General features: G+C 45.4%; 2 protein-coding genes across 8 annotated transcripts; both read right to left on the bottom strand.

The window, feature by feature from the left end:
- Positions 1 to 410: 410 nt before the first annotated feature.
- map4k2 (mitogen-activated protein kinase kinase kinase kinase 2) lies at positions 411 to 12388 on the bottom strand. Of its 5 annotated transcripts, none has more exons than XM_047049304.1 (32): positions 12022 to 12388; positions 9538 to 9595; positions 9174 to 9264; positions 8938 to 9002; positions 8704 to 8759; positions 8232 to 8279; positions 8043 to 8085; positions 7861 to 7933; positions 7455 to 7586; positions 7179 to 7241; positions 6998 to 7079; positions 6688 to 6798; positions 6379 to 6457; positions 5493 to 5551; positions 5338 to 5390; positions 4900 to 4938; positions 4381 to 4414; positions 4134 to 4293; positions 3695 to 3867; positions 3156 to 3197; positions 2803 to 2887; positions 2635 to 2714; positions 2446 to 2506; positions 2065 to 2182; positions 1913 to 1971; positions 1710 to 1813; positions 1404 to 1587; positions 1163 to 1231; positions 995 to 1081; positions 821 to 891; positions 657 to 712; positions 411 to 517 (listed from the first exon to the last, which is right to left on the bottom strand). In XM_047049304.1, the coding sequence occupies exons 1-32, from the start codon at positions 12112 to 12114 to the stop codon at positions 430 to 432; spliced, it is 2616 nt and encodes an 871-aa protein (XP_046905260.1). In that variant the 5' UTR covers positions 12115 to 12388; the 3' UTR covers positions 411 to 429. The 5 variants fall into 5 exon arrangements, with proteins under 5 accessions (XP_046905260.1, XP_046905261.1, XP_046905264.1 ...); XM_047049305.1 differs by having other exon boundaries at positions 5338 to 5387; XM_047049308.1 differs by lacking the exon at positions 3156 to 3197.
- A 170-nt stretch (positions 12389 to 12558) lies between these two features.
- men1 (multiple endocrine neoplasia I) lies at positions 12559 to 18633 on the bottom strand. Of its 3 annotated transcripts, none has more exons than XM_047049323.1 (10): positions 18474 to 18633; positions 17342 to 17838; positions 17035 to 17243; positions 16447 to 16575; positions 16155 to 16195; positions 15925 to 16012; positions 15680 to 15816; positions 14455 to 14590; positions 14043 to 14216; positions 12559 to 13876 (listed from the first exon to the last, which is right to left on the bottom strand). In XM_047049323.1, exons 2-10 carry the CDS (start codon positions 17775 to 17777, stop codon positions 13376 to 13378), a joined length of 1851 nt encoding a protein of 616 aa, XP_046905279.1. In that variant the 5' UTR covers positions 17778 to 17838; positions 18474 to 18633; the 3' UTR covers positions 12559 to 13375. The 3 variants fall into 3 exon arrangements, with proteins under 3 accessions (XP_046905279.1, XP_046905280.1, XP_046905281.1); XM_047049324.1 differs by having other exon boundaries at positions 18485 to 18633; XM_047049325.1 differs by lacking the exon at positions 18474 to 18633 and adding an exon at positions 17925 to 18462.
- Positions 18634 to 19150: the final 517 nt, after the last annotated feature.

Here is a 19150-nt window from a genome sequence, read left to right as displayed (position 1 = left end):
ATCTCTACTGCCAACTACCAGCAGGGGAGACAATGTAGGTTGATGCAGTATAAGTTAAAGTAGCATGTGCGCTTAAAGATTTTTTAAGTCTTCATAGGGATTCTCAACAAGTCTTAACTGACACCGCACAGTACATTTCCCTCTGTGCTATATTCCGGAGTCTGTTTCCTGTTTGCAGGTAGAGGGATTAGTGAGTTCAGGTTATGGTAAAGCCATAACAGTCACACGACAGTACGTTCTTTCTATCCTTTGTTTCTCTCCCTCATCTTCTTCACTTTGCAGAGATGGCAGGGAAACAACCTTCAACAATGGATCCTGTCACGTAGGTCAAGCAGAATAAGCTGCTTCCATCCGTTGTTCATCCACTGACTTTTCTTTCCCTCTATCTTCTTGTCTTTCTCCTACTCCTCTTTTTCCATCTTCTTGTTTTCAGTAACTGCTTTCGTGGCCAGTCAGGATATACAGGTTGCTCAAGGCCAAGGGGTCGTCTGTTGGGGTACTCTGTAGGACAATATCTCTGTGTAGAAGATAAAGGCAAAGAAAGACTGGTTTTCCAGGGTTCAATGACTGAATGGTGCTTTTACGTCTATGTGAGGGCAGGAATGCAGAGATGAAAAAAAAGAAATAGAAGTCGAGATGGCAGAACGTGAGCATACCTGTTTGTCCCCAAGACCCGAAACACGCGTGTTTCATCTGTGATCTCCTGCGTGACCTAAACACAAACACGTCAACATCATTCACTGCCACAACAAGACCTGTAAATAACACAAGATTTTCAAATGATGCAGCGGTTGAATCCGACACCAAATATGGTCATCACCTCATTTGAAGGAAGACTACGCCCTTTGAGACCATGTTTCCAGAAGGCGAGAACACTATCCTGTAAACAAACTATCCACAGACGAGATGTCACCCTAAGCTCTACATAAACAGCAGATACTTTACTGACACATACACATAAACAAAATGTGAGCTATATCATTGGTATATTTACCAAGTGTTTCAATTGGGAAGTCAAAGAACATTTCAGAAGCCAACTCCTTCGATGGAAGCCCTTGTAGGTTGACAATTTTCACAGTTTCTAGGAAGGAAACATCCAATTACTAATGGATGAGTATCGACACATTGAAGGGATGTTATATTATCGAATCTAAAGACTCACTTTCTAATGCAATGAGGACTGTATCTCTGTCTAGCTGCGTAACTTGCACTGCTCCAACAGGCCCATGGTCTGTCCACAAAACAGACACACACACATTGAGAAAGAGTGAGATAGTAGCCAACATTTATACAAAGAAAAATAAGTCCCTCTGCATGAAACAACATCATGTATTTCTAACGTCTAGATCCAACAAAACAAACATTTTACGAAATCTTAACCCATCAGACGAGAGTCGACTCACCTGGAGGAGAGTTAGGTGTGCCGTTCAACTCTACAATTTCAAACTTCAGCTTCTGGTTTGTTACCGACTCCCCCTTGCCGATGGTACAGTCTCTTACCCCTACGCACAGCTGTGGAAACTCATCTGTCACTATGACCAGGAGTTCAAAGATAGGAAGGGATTCTGGGAGGCTAATTGCTATATGCTGAAAGAAGGCGATGGAGAAAGTCAGAGTTCAAGTACCAGATCATGCATTGTGGTTTTATGACATAAAAAAAGTTAACAATAGTATCTCTTTCAGATTTGATGTATTGTATTGATAAAAACCTTGAGCTGCATGAACTTCTGAAGGGGCTCATACCACAACAGTAGGACCAATCCTGATGGCACAGCCCCACACAGAAACGTGCTGTCTGTGTATGGGTTCCGTGCTGGAACGAGAGAAAAGAGAAAAGGAGATAGAGCCAAATGCAATCACCACCATCTTGCTGGTTGGGATCAAACCACCGGCTGGACAAACAGTTCCTCACCCACACTGCACCTTCGACAGCCTTTAGTGTCTGGTATCTTCCCAAATACAGCATACTTTCTGCAGAGGGGCAAACGAGGTAGTTATTGAATCCGAGATGCAAGACAACATCAAACAAGCACCTACGCAAGCATTGTAGGCAAGGATATGTACCTGGGATTGATCCTGTCAGTGAGGCGGTTGGTGCCCAGGGACAGGTGTTTCTTCTGCAGGTGGCCTCTTTGCTCAAACAAAGCTGGTAGACTGTGAGAGTACAGCTGGGACGACTTTCCTGTAAAGGACACAGAGAGGGTTATTAGACAGAGGTTAAGAGAGGAAAGGGGACGTCTTTACCCTGTAGTATTCAATAACGGAAGCCAGAGTTCTAGAACCTAGAATCAAACTCTAGCAGCTTTGTCACGCTGGGGTTGGTGTTGCCTATCGCTCACAAAACAATGGGTCCCCTCAAGACTATTTTGTTAAACTGAACATTCAGTTTGTTTGCATGGTCATATTTGACTGTCATAGTTGATTAAAAACGGAATAACTCCATACCTGATACAGACATCAAGACGTTATTCATGACATAAAGCCAGGTGCATCTTTGAGGGAGCAACTGCGGGGAAGACAGAAAAAGTCTTAAAACTGAAACAAATGTCATCCTTTTCCAACATTGTCAACGACTGAATAATAAAGTGCATCATCAGCAACTAGACGTTAGACAGTAAACGTGCATAAATCCACCTTCTCCAGAGTGTCCTCATGAAGCTCGTTGAGGTTGAGAGTATAAACTCCTTCCTCTGCCCCCAGAATGAGATACTGATCTAAAACAGACAGACAGACATACAACCATTTAGCGCTCATGTCTATAGTTACATGCCAATAGCTTTCTACCTCGCTCCGTGGTCTAACCTCTTGTCTTAGGCAGTATCCAGGCGACAGCACAGTGGATCTTAAGGGGACACCCGTTAAAGACTTTGGAGAAGCAGGCTCCCATCTGCAGCATGGAAAAAAAAAAAATATTTGAACTTGAATTGTTATAACGTGGCGTTGTGTCATCAATCTATGGTGTCGTACGGTGTGTCTGGTTGAAATGTGAGTTCCACCTTCAGCACTCAAGCATTCGCAGCACTGTGTGTGTGTGTTTGCATGTATGTTTGTGCACATGTGTGTAAGCGTTGGCAAATGTTTCTGCAGTTAGTAATCAGAGCAAAGGTCAAGGGTCAAGTCCCTGTGGCTGCATGCGGTTAAACCTCTCCACTTACATGGACTTGAGGGGTAGGAGGGAGTCCATGACAATCAGCTCTCTATAATTTAAAAGGTTACACACGCACACACACACACACACATAACAAAAAAGGGATAAACGGGGTAATTCAAATGCAGGGTTTCCCATTCTTATTGGTTGTAGAGAGTGAGCTCTCCTTTCCCATTTGTTACCAAACTACGGTTTAAAAAGGGATACAACTGGGTCATGGGAACAGGTTATTAGGTTAACAATCCACCCACACACATTGGTAAATGAGGAACTATTGATATGTTGTGAGTCAGGCCAAATTGCATAAAGGGCCCTGTCCCAAGTGAAGTCCTAAGACCTATTCCCTTCGCTAGTGGATTTCTGCCTCAGTTGCATAGATGCAATAAAATGATAGGCTTCTGAGTCCAAGCAGTCCACAAAGGGGCCATGTGAGGGAGCTACTACTACCATGCTTCTTACACCTGTTCTGTCCACCTGTACAGATGTCCACAAGTACAAGAGAATTAGTGGGATCATGTGGAACAAGCCTGACGGGGCTCAACTCACAAACTCCTCCCTCTTCTTCCTCAGGGTGCTCCACTCAGGTGAGAGGGGCGTGTCCCTCTTGGGAGGGGCCACGCCCCCAGACTTCTTCTCAGCCAGTGAGCCGTCCCCCTCAGGGACACAGGGGTCGCTGCACCACTGCCGGATGTCCTGAGTGGCTGAACACCTGGCCAGGCCTGGCAGAGAGCAGGGCAGGAGGGGGGTACACAACAGATAACACTACAGTTGAGGAGGTGATGCAGGATGTTGTGGGCTGAAATCTTAGCATACATATCAAACAATACGAACACTAAGTCAACCAAAACTAAAGTGGCGAAAAGCACTCTGTATCACGAGTATCACTGTCCGCGCTGACTACTTTAAAGTAGATTCCTATTGAGGACAGATGCCGTTTATCGGATTGCTGTGGCGGGTAGAGCGCTGTGGAGAGGCTGTGCAGTACCTGAGGAGGAGTCTGGGGTGAGGGTGGAGTCGGCACCCAGGGTGGCGCTAGGTCGAAGGGTCAGGTCCTTGTCCTCCATGTTGGGAGGGAAAGAGCCAAACACGGGCAGCGAGGCGGTGGTGGGGCTGAACAGACCACTCTTTCTTCCTCCTTTCCCGCCCTGAAGAACCCCAGATCATCCCAAAATGGTGTCAGTTATTTCAGTGTTATTTCAATGTGTAACCGTAGAACATTTTTTCCCACTTACATCAATAGATGGCGCTCTTTTGATGGTTAAACTCCTGTAAAATTCAGAGTTCAAAGTTAGAAATACTCAATTTAACAGTCTTGACAGTTTTTTATAGATTTTTTTATTGTTAGATAGGGGATAAAAGTGAATATAGTCAATAGGGCAAACATAACTTTGTGTATCCACATTGGTTTATGCCAATGATATGGATTCAACATGAATACAAGGTCAAAAATAAAATAAAATGGTAAAAGAAGTCGTGTGTATTGGATACATGCTGAGCCAGCACATAAGGGTCATGTAAAGGATCCATAAGGACAATGCAAGGAGTCTGGCGGAAGCAACGTAAAAATACACACACAACAGGACCAGTGGGTAAAGCGTCTAAGGGCCTGCTACAGTACATCAGGCCATCTTTATCAGACAATGGCTCCATTCCAGTAATCAAACTTCCATTGTGTCCTTGACAAGGGGAAGTGTTGGCGGGGGAGGGGGTTAGGGGTTTGAGGGGGCTTGGAATGGAGTCTTTCAGCCTACCTCAGCTGGAGAGCTTGCTCCACACATTCCAACAGGCTCCTGCAACAGGAAGACCTGATGTTAATCTGACTACGGGGGCTTCTATGAGCCCATCTGGACTGTGTACACGACACGTGACAACACAGGGGGACGAACACAGGGCAGGGCCTGTGCTCCCTCAGTGATGTATGACAGCTCTCCTGGATAAATACTGTACTGTAAATATGCATGGTTGTTGCCATGTTTTGAATCTGGTAGGCTTCAACCAGACACGCCGCTCAGCTCGGAAGATCGGCGAGATCTTGTATGTGTTTTGTGCCGCTACCACCTTAACCTACGCTCGTTTGGATGTGTTATATCATAGAGAAGTATGAAAAGTGGCAGAGATAAAGATTGTCCTTCATCAAATGTGGCTGATTTAAGGGAAACAGAAGCTGAAGTGGACCATGCAGCACTTACGGGGATTCATCTTCGTCTCCTGAGAGGCTCCAGTCGTCGTCGTAGGAACTCTGCTGCAACAATCATCAATGCAATTGTCAGCCACGACAACAGATCATCATGACTCACTCACAGACCGCCATCTTCCTTGTAAACAGGAAATAACTGTCACTTACCATCTCCGGGTAGGGCTCTGTGACTTTCCTTAACGGAGGACCAAACTTCACTTGGTCAACTAAAGGAAACACCAATTTATAGTATTATTACTATTAAAGTGAAGTAGTAGAGTAAAGTAGAGGAATAGACTAGTACAATCTCCATTGGGTTTTAATTGTTACATAATGAATCGACACACGATTGCGTGCAGGCCCACATTACACCAACTACACACATCAGAACATCAATAATGAGCAAAACCTGCAGCTTCAGAGGTCTGCTGACACACATATCCCAGTTCCGCTGACATCAGACCCCCCCCGTCTCCATAGAGATAAGTCACAGCACCCTTTCCAGTCCCCCTTGGATGCGTTTTGAATGGCGCAAAATCCTGTCCGTAAATCATGTCTGTCACTTGTTTCCACGTGTCGTTGTTGCGTGTCGAAATACATGCTGTGTGTTCATGTTGTAGAGTGACCCCATTGTCCCTCAGCGCGACACTCAGTGAATGCTGTAATCGTTTTTTGATATGACTCCTGACAATAGCCCCTCAGTCACCCCTCCCTCCCCTCCCCTCCTCCTTTCCCCAGCACTGGGCCTTCCAGACTGGCTCCACGTGTGTGGGCCACAGGCACGTCAGAGGACGGCACAGAGAACATGCCCTGTGCGTGTGCAGCACAGTGCCACCTCTATGTGTGCCGGGAGCTGGTCAGTGACTTCATCCGCCCTTGGCTGTCAATGGGCTTGTTGTGGTGAGGACCCTGGAGAGTGTGCCTCTGCTCCAGGGGGCCTTGTCCTCGGTCCTCCCCTGCCCCACTTCCATACATCAAGCTGCTGTGCATGATGTTTAGCTGGGGGTATGACCTCAACCCTCCGACACAATGTGTGTGTGTGCTAAATACTTACACTGCTCTTCAGAGAGGGTCCTCTCCACTGGCAAGTGTTTCCCAGCTGACTGGATCTTGTCCGGGGTGGCGTCCCCTATCTAAGGTTGGATAGATGATGAACGATAGAATCACAACAACAGACAATTAGCACAGCTTCAAAGTGACCTTGGCGATGACTGTCTGGTCAGTTGGTCACTCACTCAGAAACTGACCATCCAGGATGTCCATCAGGCATCCATCCATTCATTCATCTATCTATCCATCCATCCACCTAGTCACCCAGCCGGCCAGCCACCCAGTCAGCCATGAAGCCAGAGATGAGTCTCACCTCCAGCTCGCTGTCCACCATGCTTTGAGAGGAGTGAAGGTCGGGGTTGTTGGCCATGTCCAGCAGCTCTATCGCCAGGTTACGTGTCAACAGCTGGGTCACAAACGGATGCTGTGGAGGAAAGGGGTGGGCGGGGGAACAGGTTCATGACCTCTGCATCCCAACATCTGCAATACATCTACCTCGACCTGTCTTCATTTCCCACTACGGTTAGTAGCAGGAGTTCCCAAGTCGAGGTTTTAAAAAGAGTACAGGTGGTCTTTGATCTGTGCCCCGTCACGAGTCACCGCAGAGGGAGACTGGGTGCTACCTGGAGTAGAGTCTCTGCTGAAGGCCTCTTGCGAGGGTTCTTAATGAGAGCCATCTTCACGAAGCTCTGGAATCCCGCAGACCTGGAAAGAGACGGCGGAAGACAGTGATGATATCAGTATTGGGGAGATTTCAATCAGATAGTCGGAAAATCGTGGGGGTTATCTTGTTGTTCGTCTTACCACTTTGTCTTGTCCTTGAGCCTGGGAGGCTGAAAGCTGCTTTTAGACATCAACATCAGGGCTCTGGAAAAGCAGAAAGCACATGTCAAATAGTGCAATAACTTTCCTAAAAAAAAAAAAAATTACCAAAATGTTATAACGATAATAATACCCCAACACGAGTCTCTATAGCTCCCACAGTCTCTGTCTTCTCCGCCCTTGTTTCAAATGCATGAGCTGACAGATTTAGAGCCAGTCTTTGTCCGTGTGTGTGTGTGTGTCTGTCTCGTTTCTCACCGCATGGGGTGAAGGTCAAACATGGGCGGCTGCAGCTCGGCCAGCTCCATGGCTGTGATGCCCACGGCCCAGATGTCACACAGATGGTTGTACCCTCCCTTCTTCTCTACCGCCGCCACCTCTGGGGCCATCCTGTGACACAGGGAACAACACCAGTCTGACTACCAGGCACCGCACTGAGCACAGAGACGGAGAAGGGGTGGAAAAGATGGCGGCACCGCATGTCTCAGGAAAACAATCATGACTTGCGGTTATGTCCTGAAACGGAGAAGCTGACAGAGAAGATACCAAAAATCTGTCTAGAAACGAGAGTTATGCAGGGTCTGTGCGAGAGAAGAACACAAAGTGTGTGTTTTCAGTGAGTCAGTTACATTTGGAGGTCATGATTTGGATCCAGTTATCTCACCAGTAGGGAGTTCCTATGAAAGACTTCCTCTTGGCCACTGAAGCACTGATCTCTGCTGCCACTCCAAAATCCGCTGCAGGGAGACACAAAAATAAATACAGGACAGTAGAATCAAACATGTATCAGAAATGCACCTGGGTGTTTGTGTGTTAAAAGGCTGGATGGTATGGATTCTCACTGACCCAGTTTGACGTCTCCACGTTCAGTGAGAAGTATGTTAGCTCCCTATGGTGAATACACAGGTACACACACACACACACACATGTGTGAACATACAGGGCAATAACATTCAGCACGTTTACCAAGCACTGTAGTCATCATAATTATACAGCAGCAGCACAGTCACAAGACAGGACATTAAAATAGCCTACCTTTATGTCTCTATGCATTTTACTTGTCTCATGGAGATGATACAAGCCCTGGGGAAAAAAGCCAAGTCCATCATCTCTACATCAACATTTGTATGAAATGTGCTATATGAATAAAGTCTTATATTATTATGGAAGTTGCTAACATCATGTCAATAGGTGACACTGCAAGCTGTTTCAATTGGTCCGATTTTAACACTGTGGCCAAGTCAAATACTGCTTTGCTGTTCTGTGGTCGGAAACGCAATTCACACCCTCATCTGTGGTATTTGTAAAATACAAGCTATTGTCAATGTATTCTTAGTTTAGTATGCATTCTGTTGGTTTGCATTTGATGCACTGTGCTGTGAACAAGAGTCGTGGACAAATCGGCAACTCGGTGAGTTGATATCTCAGCCGGCAGCTCTCACAGGCAGAGAGACCACAGAAGGGCAGTCTCACCTGGAGGGTGAGAGACCACAGAAGGGTGTCTCACCTGGAGGGTTTCTCTGCAGACGTAGGCTATCTGTTTCTCCTTCAGTGGGCCGGTCACTAAGGAGAGACCAAAGCACTGGGATCAGGGAGACACACATGTGAGACAGAAAGAGACCCCCAACCTTCACCCCTGTCACCCACCCCCTCTAATCCCCCCCCCCCCCCCCCCCCCCCCGTCATTAATACTACATATAAACCAGGTATTCATTGCCAGGTATTGTGTTTTGTACGGTACCATGGTAGATGTCTTGGAGGGATCCACCTCCACAGTACTCCATACATATCCACAACTTGGTATTTCTGGAAATGAAAACACATTTATTTTATCAGTGTGTTTGACTGACAGTTTGATTGACTTCCGCAACGTTTAATCTGGCATGAGAAGGATTTCTCAACCCCTTTCAGTGAAAATGTTCTAGGGTATCAAATTTATTTGGAATTCTCAATTATAATAAAGTAATAAAGAAGCACCTGTGATAGCTGCCAAAATAGGCCACAATGTTCTTGTGCTTGCATTCCTTCATCATGGTGATCTCTTGCTGGATCGATGTGATGTCATCGCCTGAACAGAGTTAAATTATCCAATTAGAGACAGGCAGATAAAAGAATTTAAGAGATTTATGGTCATGTGCACAGTGCAATACAAGGTCATTCTGGCAAGCAACAGCTACATAGTAGCAAAAATTGTACAACTATAGCAATATAGCACAAGAAAAACTGTAAAAACAGAAGACTGAAGAATACTAGATGCATACAAAGGTCATGAATTATGAATTTTTGTTACACACTGCATAAATGTCATGTTAAGGCAAGAGGCTAGACTCTTTAAACATACCAGGGTCTAGCTTCACGATTTTGATGGCAGTCATTTCACTGGTCCTGATGTTACGAGCCTGAAAGGGAAGATTGTCATCAGCTGGGACGTGTGAACTCTGTTCTGAAGTGCTACCACAGGGCTCAGTGAGAGCGGACACTCAGAGAGATGTGGCAGGGCACCTCCATTGCACGCACTGGAACACCAATGACGATCAATATTTCTGATCGAATGCCATGCTGACCTGCTGAAGAGACTTTCTAACCACTAGTGAACTGTCCCAAATGTTGATACCATCACAGTATTTCTTCTGATTCCCTTCTGGATGAAAATCTAATATTCTGTATGGATTTGAGAGGCAATGGCCTCCTGGCTTGGAGGGCTGTCCTGTAGCCCTGTGTCAGGGCAGGACACTTAGTCAGCCATCTTGATGACAAAGGATCCAAGATTACTCACCTTGATCTCACAACAGAAGGCAAGGAGCTGAGAAGGAGTAAGCTGAGCTCAGACATTCACAGAATTTGGTCAGTTTGTGTCGTGAGTAAAAACTAGAACTTGTGACTCATGCCTGACCAGGGAAAACCTCCCTGCTTGGTTTCAAACCTACAATGAAGGCACCAAAATCAGCCCAAAGCCACAATGTTACATAAGAACGATGAAGGAAAATTCCCCTTCTACCAGTGACAAAAATCTGGCTTATGGTCATCATTTCCCCTATTTTATCTTCCAAAGATATTCTACTGCCTTTCTTCCAGAAATATCCAGCATGGAAGGGATGTTCTTTGGAGAACTTAATCCCTATTCTTTATCCACAACAACCAAAGTAGCAACCAATGGGATGTCAGGATCCCAAGAGAAAACCTGAAACGTTTACACCAACTTCCTGTTGTTTTCCTGTTATACCACAGGGCTTCCTGTGACTAAAGTGACAGTTATGTCACTGAAAGGTTTTACAGCCTGAAATAACAATCATTGGAGTTATGGACAATGGAAGCTGAAAAAGGACTCCTAATAATTTTTTATCCGAGTTCTCTCCCAGAAAAAAGGATTTAATCAGACCTCACAGTGGAATTAGAACAGAGTCATTTCCCCATGTGATCATTGTAGAGTTATGCTGCAACAGGCCTTGATTCTTATTTATTAACTAACAACATTCCCTACAGGAGATCTTTTCGTTGCTGTGTTGTAACCTCAAATAAATATCACCGTTGACCCACAGCTTGACAGGAATGACTGCTCAATATTTTGTACCGCTGCTTGTGTGCAAGTGTGGGTGCCTCTGTGTGTTCATACAGGCCAAAGAGCATGTCACGATACCCCATTACTCATAGCACTATGTCATTGTGTCTGACAATAATACCAATCCCTTGTAGGGGCTTTGAAATGAAACCCTGTCTGCTTGACTATGGACCCTTGTTCTGTATTTAAATAACCACTCCAGGTAATTATGGGATGGGAGGCAGAGGGCTTCCTATGACTCTTTATGTTGAAACCCACTGAATCACATGCTGAGTGGTTTGACCCATGGTGGTTTGCAGACAGCTAGCTCCACTAAGGTTGGAGGAGAACACTGGAGAACAGTGGAGGAGAGAGGCAGTGGGACGGTATAATGGATCATTGTCTGAAAGATAGTACAGTTTCCCTATTCAGTGCACACCAGGCAGCCATATGGAAAATATGTTATGGTGTTTTTTATATAAGAAAAACAACATACTAGGTCCTTGTTTACCTGTGTCTGTGATAACAAATAAATATTATTCAATTATCATGTTATTGTGTATGCGGGCATTTCTGAGACATTATAAAAATATTCAGGCAGGTTGGGGTGGAAGGGGTTGTGGTGGGTTCGCAAACATCAAACATCAACATTCTGGAGCAGGATGCACGTTGGTTTCAGGATTTGTGCACCCCCCCGCTTCAGATCAAAATAAAGCGAGACTGACTGCATCCCTGTAACTTAACCTCTGCCTTTGCAGTATAAATTATATCATATATCTTAAATGCAGTGCAACATGACAGTATAGCTGCTAGGGGAAATACATGCGGATTATTTAATGCCCTAATAAATGTTTATTTGACAACTGATAAATAATCCAGTACTGTCCAAATTAATACCTGTTGATGAAAAATTAGATTGAAGGCTGTGGGGCAACATGTTGATCTTTCTTGCACCCGCATATTTCAGGTAGCGGTCATACGGGGGACGAGCAGAAGAAGCGCGCGCAATACGACAAAACATTATTTATCCTCCCATCTCTTGTGACATTTGTGTTATTAGCATATGACTCAAATGAGGGTATAAATGACATCCCTTTACCCATAACAAAATCTCTCGTTCAACTTCATAAAATGCACAACAATATAGAGAATGTGTATAGCAAAGCAATGTTAGTTAACATGAGTCATCCCCAAACTAAAACGCAGACGAAAATTAAAACAATTAGCAGTTAGCACAATTATAAGTCAATTTGATCAGGTTATAATTAGGCTAATCTTCACACTCACCTTGAACACATCTCCGTACGTGCCACACCCAATACGATGAATTAATTCATAATCATCTAACGGGTCCAAAAAAGATACTCCAATCGTGTCCATGATAAAAGACTTGTGTCTCTCACGCTTCTTATTTACGCATGATACAGTACTACAGGCTACAATAAACCAACCACTGAACGTGACTGTGGCGCGTAGGCGACTCGTTCAACTAGTCTGTAATCTGACTAAACAAATGAAACTAATTCAAGCTGACAAGATATCGGAATAACGATCCCTTAGCCAGACAGAATTCCCCTCTTCTTTCCAAACCTTCATAGTAGGCTATTCCTCTTTGCAAAAGCCAGACCAAGAGCGCGATATGTGACCATTCCAGTCTTGGAATATTTGCGCATGAGCGAGAAATAGAGATCGTAGGCTACTAGGGCAGCCCAGCCACCTGTGTGTATCAATACACCTGGGCTACAATATCACAGCTGTACAGCATCAATGTTAATAGTTCATTAGCCGCTCATATTTAGTACAACAAAGACACATACTGTACAATAACATTTTAACTTGTTTATTTTCAGCAGATAAAAAGCACAAGTCATAAAGCAATACTATATTACAGGGGCACTACAGAAACCCCATTTTACAGTGCATGGTCTTCCTGGTCACTTCTCTAGTCAGTAGAAATACTTCAAAGTCGCATATAGCCCCGGATATTCTCGAAACTAAAGGCCACTTAAATTATGAAAACAGAAGGCGATGTAAGGCAACAAATAACAGGAGGTGAGCCACTGAAAAGCTGACTCATTCCCTTTCAAAAGCTTCAGTCAATGAAACAAATGGAAAATAAAAATTAAATAATTTACAGGTTGTACGAGTGGTACAATGTGATTTGGACGCCGGTTTTGAAATGAATTCACCCATACTTTGGCTTATGAGACTTTTATAAATGGGAGCTAAAATTGTGTGTATTGCCCTTTAGATCAACACAAAGTGTAAGCATTGAACAGTGTTTCACTGCCTGTGATAAACCATACACTAGTGCTAAATCACAAAGTTGTTACACATACAATCATTATTTAATCAAACTATTAAATAAAACCATCAGCCACCTGACTGTAGGCTCAATACATGATATTACACTAACAGAACTTTAATAAACAAGTCCAAAAGGAACTATTTTATTCTTATCAACGCTGTGAGCTTATCAGACTTATATGATATGATTGCAAGTAGAAAAACCTCTGGATGAACAATGACAAAAAGATATTTCTGAATCTGAGCAACGTGTAAGCAGTTTTCACCTGTGTCGTCTCTCACAGTACAACCAAACTCCTACTAGTCTCTGTCTTGTCCCCTGGCCCCCCCCAGTCTAAAGTGATTTGCGCTGGCGCTTCATGAAGGACATGGTATAGTCTCCTGACGGCGTACTCTTCTGTCTCTTCATCTGCACCTGTGACTGGGCGGTCAGCTGCAGCTTGATGGCGCTCGAGTTCACCTTGGCCGCAGACAGCAGCTCCTTCATCCCCTTCATCTTCTCGCTCTGGAAGGCCACCACGGGGCCTCCTGCTTGGGGCGCCTGGGGGGGTGAGGGGGGCGCCGGGCTGGGAGACTTGGCCTTGGCTTCGGACTCCCCGCCTCGGAGACCCTGGGAGGAGCGGCGGCGCCCTCCGCCCTCGCCTCCCACCTTCTTAGGCTGGCCGGGGGGTTGGATGGGTGGGCTGGAGGTCTGGGGGGGTGGGAGGCTCTGTTCCTCCAGTTTGGACTCCCGCCGTGGGCCTCGTCTCCGGCCCTCTCGCGGGTCATCGCTGGACTGGTCGTCATCGTCCTGGGCCTCGGGCTCTTTGGTGATGATGGTCACCTTCTGACGTATCTGGAAGGAGGTGGACAAGGAGCTTGAAGCAAAATACCACAACAGATAATAGAAACATAATTTCAGAGGCGGTGTCTGTTTGTGCGTGAGGGAAAGATATACAGTGTGTGTGTGTCTGCACATGGACCCAGACAGCACCTTTAAGGGGCAAGCAGCATGTTTGTACCTGAGCATCGAAGCGGCTAAGGGACTGGACCAGGTAGGTGGCCCAGCCCACGTGCAGGACAGGGGTAGGGCTCCCCTCCTCCCACTTGCAGATGCCATCGTAGAAACGCAGCAGGTGAGCAAAGCATTCTGGGTCTTGGAGGGCGGAGAGAGCGTCAGCCTGCTTGGGCTGGTCCTGAGCAAAGATCAGGAGAAATTTAGACGGACACACAACTGAATATGTGTAATGTAAAGTAATGTAATTCAGTGAGTAGAAAACATTAAAAAGGAAAGAGAGAGGGCCAGTAAACGGGAGTTCATACATTTTATTGCAAAACACGAACTGGGATGAGATCTCATTATCGGAAGGTAGAGGAGATTAAGAGGTAAGAACAGCAGCCAAAACACCAAAGTGCCAGAACAGTTCCAGTCACCTTCTCCGATTCCTCCCCCCCCTCCCCTCCATTTTCAGCAGCAGCGGCCGTTTCCTTCAGCAAGGTGGGAATGACGTCATTGGCGATGTCAAAAAACTCCTTGTAGATCTCCTCATCCTCCCTGAAATAGTTGTAGCTGGGGAGAGGGAACCACGGACTAAGATTAGAAACAGACCAAGAAATGATGAACTGGAAGGCATTGAAAACTAGTTTCAATGTTTGTTTGTTTTTATTGGCTATAGCCGCCATTTGTGAAGGGTCTTCACAGTCTGAGTAACATTCTTCTGCATGGGTCTGAAGTAAGCGAGAGAGTGGAATACTGCATTACCTTATTAGTACGCAAACACGCAAATCACGGAATGTACCCAGTCAAGACAACCCAAATGTTGGCATTTCACCCTTAATATCCCTTTCACAAGAGAGAATGGGAGGGTGCTGATCCTGAAGAACAATGGAGGGCCAGGAAGAGGCAGAGGGGAAAGGGAAGCAGAGCAGAGGTAGAGGGATGCGCCACAGCTCAGGGCGTTCCCCCAGCTCACATCCCCCAGGAAGATGACAGAGGGATGGCCTTCTCCACGTTGCTCCGCTCTGGGCTGTATTTTTAGCCCCCAGGGCAGACTGCCAGAAAGCCACATGAAGTGTGTGTTTAAGTGGGAGGAAAGTGCAGGTTTACGGTCCCCCGAGGAGAAGAGCCAGGACTAGGAGACGGAGGTTTCCTGCCCGGACTGGAGACATTGATACTAGGCTACAAACCCTCTGTGCGCTCGCACGCACACTCACACATGTAACAGAGCTTCATTTGTCATAGACACAGTTCCTCCAGGGACACTTGTGAATGTGTAAGAGCCACAAAGAGCCATGAAATTATAATTTCACATGTATTTGTACCTGATTTGAGGTATAACAAACAATTACCAGGGACTGACAATGTGGAACGTTATGCATTATCACATTACGTGGTCGCAGTTTAAACAGCATTTAAGCTGTGAGTCTGACCTCTACTGTTACTCTGATGAAACTACAACTGAGCCAAATTTACATATGGTATCTGTGAAAACCTGTAGTCAACTACCATTCCATCTGTCCCTGGATAAAACCACGAGCATGTGGTTTCCCAGACAGCATATTGTCTATAATATTATTTTGTGTTGACGTGAAATAAATGTAAGTATATGAAGTGCACAAAGCTAAAGAACCCAGCTTAACACGGAGACTGCTGACTCACTCCTGCATGACGGAGGCAGCCTCGGCCCAGGAGCCCAGTGCCTCCCGAACCTCCCGGTGACGGTAGTGGTAGCCTGCCAGGTACATGAACGGGTAAATGTGCTCGTTGTTGTAGTACTTCTTTGCGGAGTTCACAGCCTTAAAAGCAAAGGAATACAAAAACAAGAGTCACATGACATCTTACTCATGGATGGAATGGTCTGGTGTCGGATTTTGGACCAGAGGACACTGCGACATCACACTCACTTTGAGGTGGATGGCGAAGGGGCTCTCTTTGCCAGGTATAGGCTCCTGGTCTTCCAGGTCTGCCAGGGTGCCCATGGCCATGGGATACCTGAAGAGACCATAAGAGGGAAGGAACTGCTCAGTTGGAGGAACAGGAGGGGACGCTGATATCCAGTGCTGCAAACAGTGACACAGATTCATTTTTTTTCTACGATTTAGGAGAGCTTTGGATTCTGTCTCAGTCATCTCACCTCTCCAGGTCTCCTCGATCGTACAGCAGCCAGAGGAGCCTCTGTGCGCGAGCAGCCGTTTCAGAGAAACAGATGAAAGGGAGAGAAAATTGGATGGGAAATGACAGCAGATCAGACTGAGCGCATTACAAAGAAAGACTTTGATGAGTTAAACACAGATAGATGCTTTTGATGCCAACAGGTGCATGATTGTTTCCCTTTTGAAATCCATGTAGTTTAGTACTCCCAATTTAAGTGTGTGTGTGTGTGTGTGTGTGTGTGTGTGTGTGTGTGTGTGTGAGAGAGATCTTACTTGTTGAAGTTGCAACAGCTCAGAGCTGTCTGTGTGTAGGTCCAGAGAAGGGTTAATGGCACACACCATGAAGGCCACTTCCATGTTCCTGTTGCACTTCATGTAGGAGCCTTTGAGGTACAGCCAGCTCTGAGGGAGGAATGAGGAAAGCAGTTTGACAATCAGGATTTTGATTTTTTTTTTACACAATTACTAGAAACAGAACCCAAGGAAGCACATCTAGATGGTTCCGCATTGAATGCTTCATGTAGTAGGATTCGGAGGTAACCAATAGGGGTGGGGGAATTCGATTCAGTTTTCTAGCGATTCAAATCGATTCACAAATGTAAAAATGTTTTTTTTTTTTTTTCAAACATATTTTTTAAACAAAAGATTACCAACTGATTTTTCTTATCAAATCGTGACCCCCAAGAATTGATTTGAATTGTGAGGTACCAAAACAAGGTTCCCACCCTTAGTAACCAACTACCATTAATGTATCACACATCCGTCAGATTGTGCTCCCTGTCAATCCAGTTGGTCTGTTAGCTATCGTTGTAGAAGCCAACACCCTCTTCCCTCCAGGCTGGGCTGTGGGCAGTGTCTCACCCTCTCACTGACTCCTCCGCTGACAGTCTGTCCTCGCCGGTCCTCGTTGCCCTTCCCGTGCCAGGTCACTTCTGCCGTCTCCTCTCCGTTCTTCCCAAAGATCACCCAGGCGTGGTCCTCGGACAGGGCCAGGTGGACATCCTTCAGTCCCAGCACCTGGCAGGCTGCCACCACTGCAAATGCCACACCTGAGCTGTCCAACTTCGTGCCTGATTAAAATATCATTTACTTTGAGTTAGTTTAAGCCACACCCTATATTGAAAACAGGAAACCTCAGTGTCTAGTATCTCTTCCAGTTGACTCGTACCAGTAATGAGGCTGAAGAGGGACTGGATGTGGGCACGGTCCTTGAAGTAGGAGCGACTGAGACTGTTCCAGATCACGTCTGACACCTTCTTAACCAGTTCTCTACTGGAGCCACCAGGAGGCCTCCGGTACTGGGACAGGTCCACTGCCCCCCGGATTTGGGCTGTGAAGCGTTCATGCAAGGCTGAGACCATGCCCAGCTCCACCGTGGGGAAGCAGGAGTTTGGACAGTCGGGCTCCAATGGTTCAAACCGGACACCAGGAACATTTATTGGTATGACCCTGTTCACAGCCAGGAAGTGTTCAACAAAACCCAGTACCAGGGACAGTAGCGCCATGTCTGGTTCGGACTTCTTAAGCTCAGCATCGAACAACTGGACCACCCCTTCGACCCCACGCAGCGGGAAGTGTTTCTTTTGAGCCGAGTGTAGCCCCATGTTATCCGTTCAGAGGACACAGCTCGCAGTCATTCAACTGGCTGGAGAGATGTCATATAGACTGGATAAAAACATAAACATCAGTATTAGCTATATTTTAATGAAATGAATAGTTTAACCAGCCAGACTTGGATCCTGCTACCTAACCTAGCTCCAACTAGAACGAGCTGTATAACATGGTAGAGCCTGTGGCGGGGTGGGAGTGGCACTTGCCTGTCCTGCGACCGCTGACGTCAAGTATATAAAACCAGTTCATGGATGGGGAAAATAAATACGTATCAATGTCCGTGATAAAAATCACGGCATAGCTTTAATTACAATTCTGTAATTAGCTAGCTATTTAGCACTAGCTTGCTTGAATTGTCTTTTCGCAACAACGTGTCAATTCTACTCGCAAAATAAAGAATATAATTATATAATTGTGGAATATCTAGTTCGCTTTGACAATACTATACGCGCATATTCACTGATTCAGACACATTCAGTTAGAGCTAGCTAGTTATAAAGCAAATTTATATTTGTAATAGGCTAGTAGGCTAGATAGCTAGAAGCTAATTGCCCGCTAACGTAGGCTAAGTTAGCTAGCTACCTATTACACCATCATATGAATGACTGATACACCATAAAATACACATTAAAAGCGTTCTACTCAGTTTACAGAGTAAATTCACATTTCCTTATAAATTGAATACGCACCACTCACTTACAGCTTCACCCACATGTTTTTGTTTGTGCCTTTCTTTTGCCGCGCAGTTCTATGATGACTGTTAGAGAGGAGGTCACATGCAACACATCTCGAGCAACGCATGCGTTTTCACAGATCTACAACAGACACGCCGGGCCTTTACGTAGGATGGTAACTATCCCTGTGGCCTCAAGTTTACAAACCCATGCAAATGTTGAACACTTTACAACAAGCCTCGTTGTGTCTGCTGTCTTGTGAACAGATGCATTTGTGGAAATGTAGTTTAGAGTAACTAGTTTAGGAACAAGATAATGGGCAATATGAATCGCCAGCAGGTGGCAACATTACAATATTATTCAGCCACATTGTTACAAAATGGAACTGTAGTAAACATTACATAATGACAAGAGGCGTGCACACGGCATGGTCTGTGTTGCGTGAAGCATGATAAACACTTTGGTTTAGCGTTGTTATTGCATTTATAGACCTATTTGTGCCTTGGCGTCTTCATCGCAGGTGATTCATGTGCAAACTTTCATGCCTTTCCACACATAGATTATGTCTGATTTTATACAATCCTAAGGACATTTGAATTACTGTTATGTCAAATTTTACACCTAATAGATTATGGTTGAAGCCCTGTGTTTAGCCTAGGCCTGTATCTGACTCAAATCGTCACAGGTGTAGG

Source organism: Hypomesus transpacificus, chromosome 25 (assembly GCF_021917145.1).
Source record: "Hypomesus transpacificus isolate Combined female chromosome 25, fHypTra1, whole genome shotgun sequence".
Classification (NCBI taxonomy): Eukaryota; Metazoa; Chordata; class Actinopteri; order Osmeriformes; family Osmeridae; genus Hypomesus; species Hypomesus transpacificus.
The sequence above is the reverse complement of the archived record's forward strand: the minus strand, read 5'-3'. Positions and strand labels throughout refer to the sequence as shown.

Bases quoted from the DNA above. Each gene is read 5' to 3' on its own strand.
- men1 (XM_047049323.1), bottom strand. From the start codon at position 17,777: ATGGGGCTACACTCGGCTCAAAAGAAACACTTCCCGCTGCGTGGGGTC. The intron at 14,217-14,454 runs GTGACTGGAACT...ATCTTTGCTCAG, and splicing joins GGGGGGAGGAATCGGAGAAG to GACCAGCCCAAGCAGGCTGA. The intron at 13,877-14,042 runs GTACAAACATGC...ACCTCCTTCCAG, and splicing joins TTAGCCGCTTCGATGCTCAG to ATACGTCAGAAGGTGACCAT.
- map4k2 (XM_047049304.1), bottom strand. From the start codon at position 12,114: ATGGACACGATTGGAGTATCTTTTTTGGACCCGTTAGATGATTATGAA. The intron at 8,086-8,231 runs GTAGGCTATTTT...TATTCACCATAG, and splicing joins AAATGCATAGAGACATAAAG to GGAGCTAACATACTTCTCAC. The intron at 1,814-1,912 runs GTGAGGAACTGT...CTCTCGTTCCAG, and splicing joins CTGTCGAAGGTGCAGTGTGG to CACGGAACCCATACACAGAC.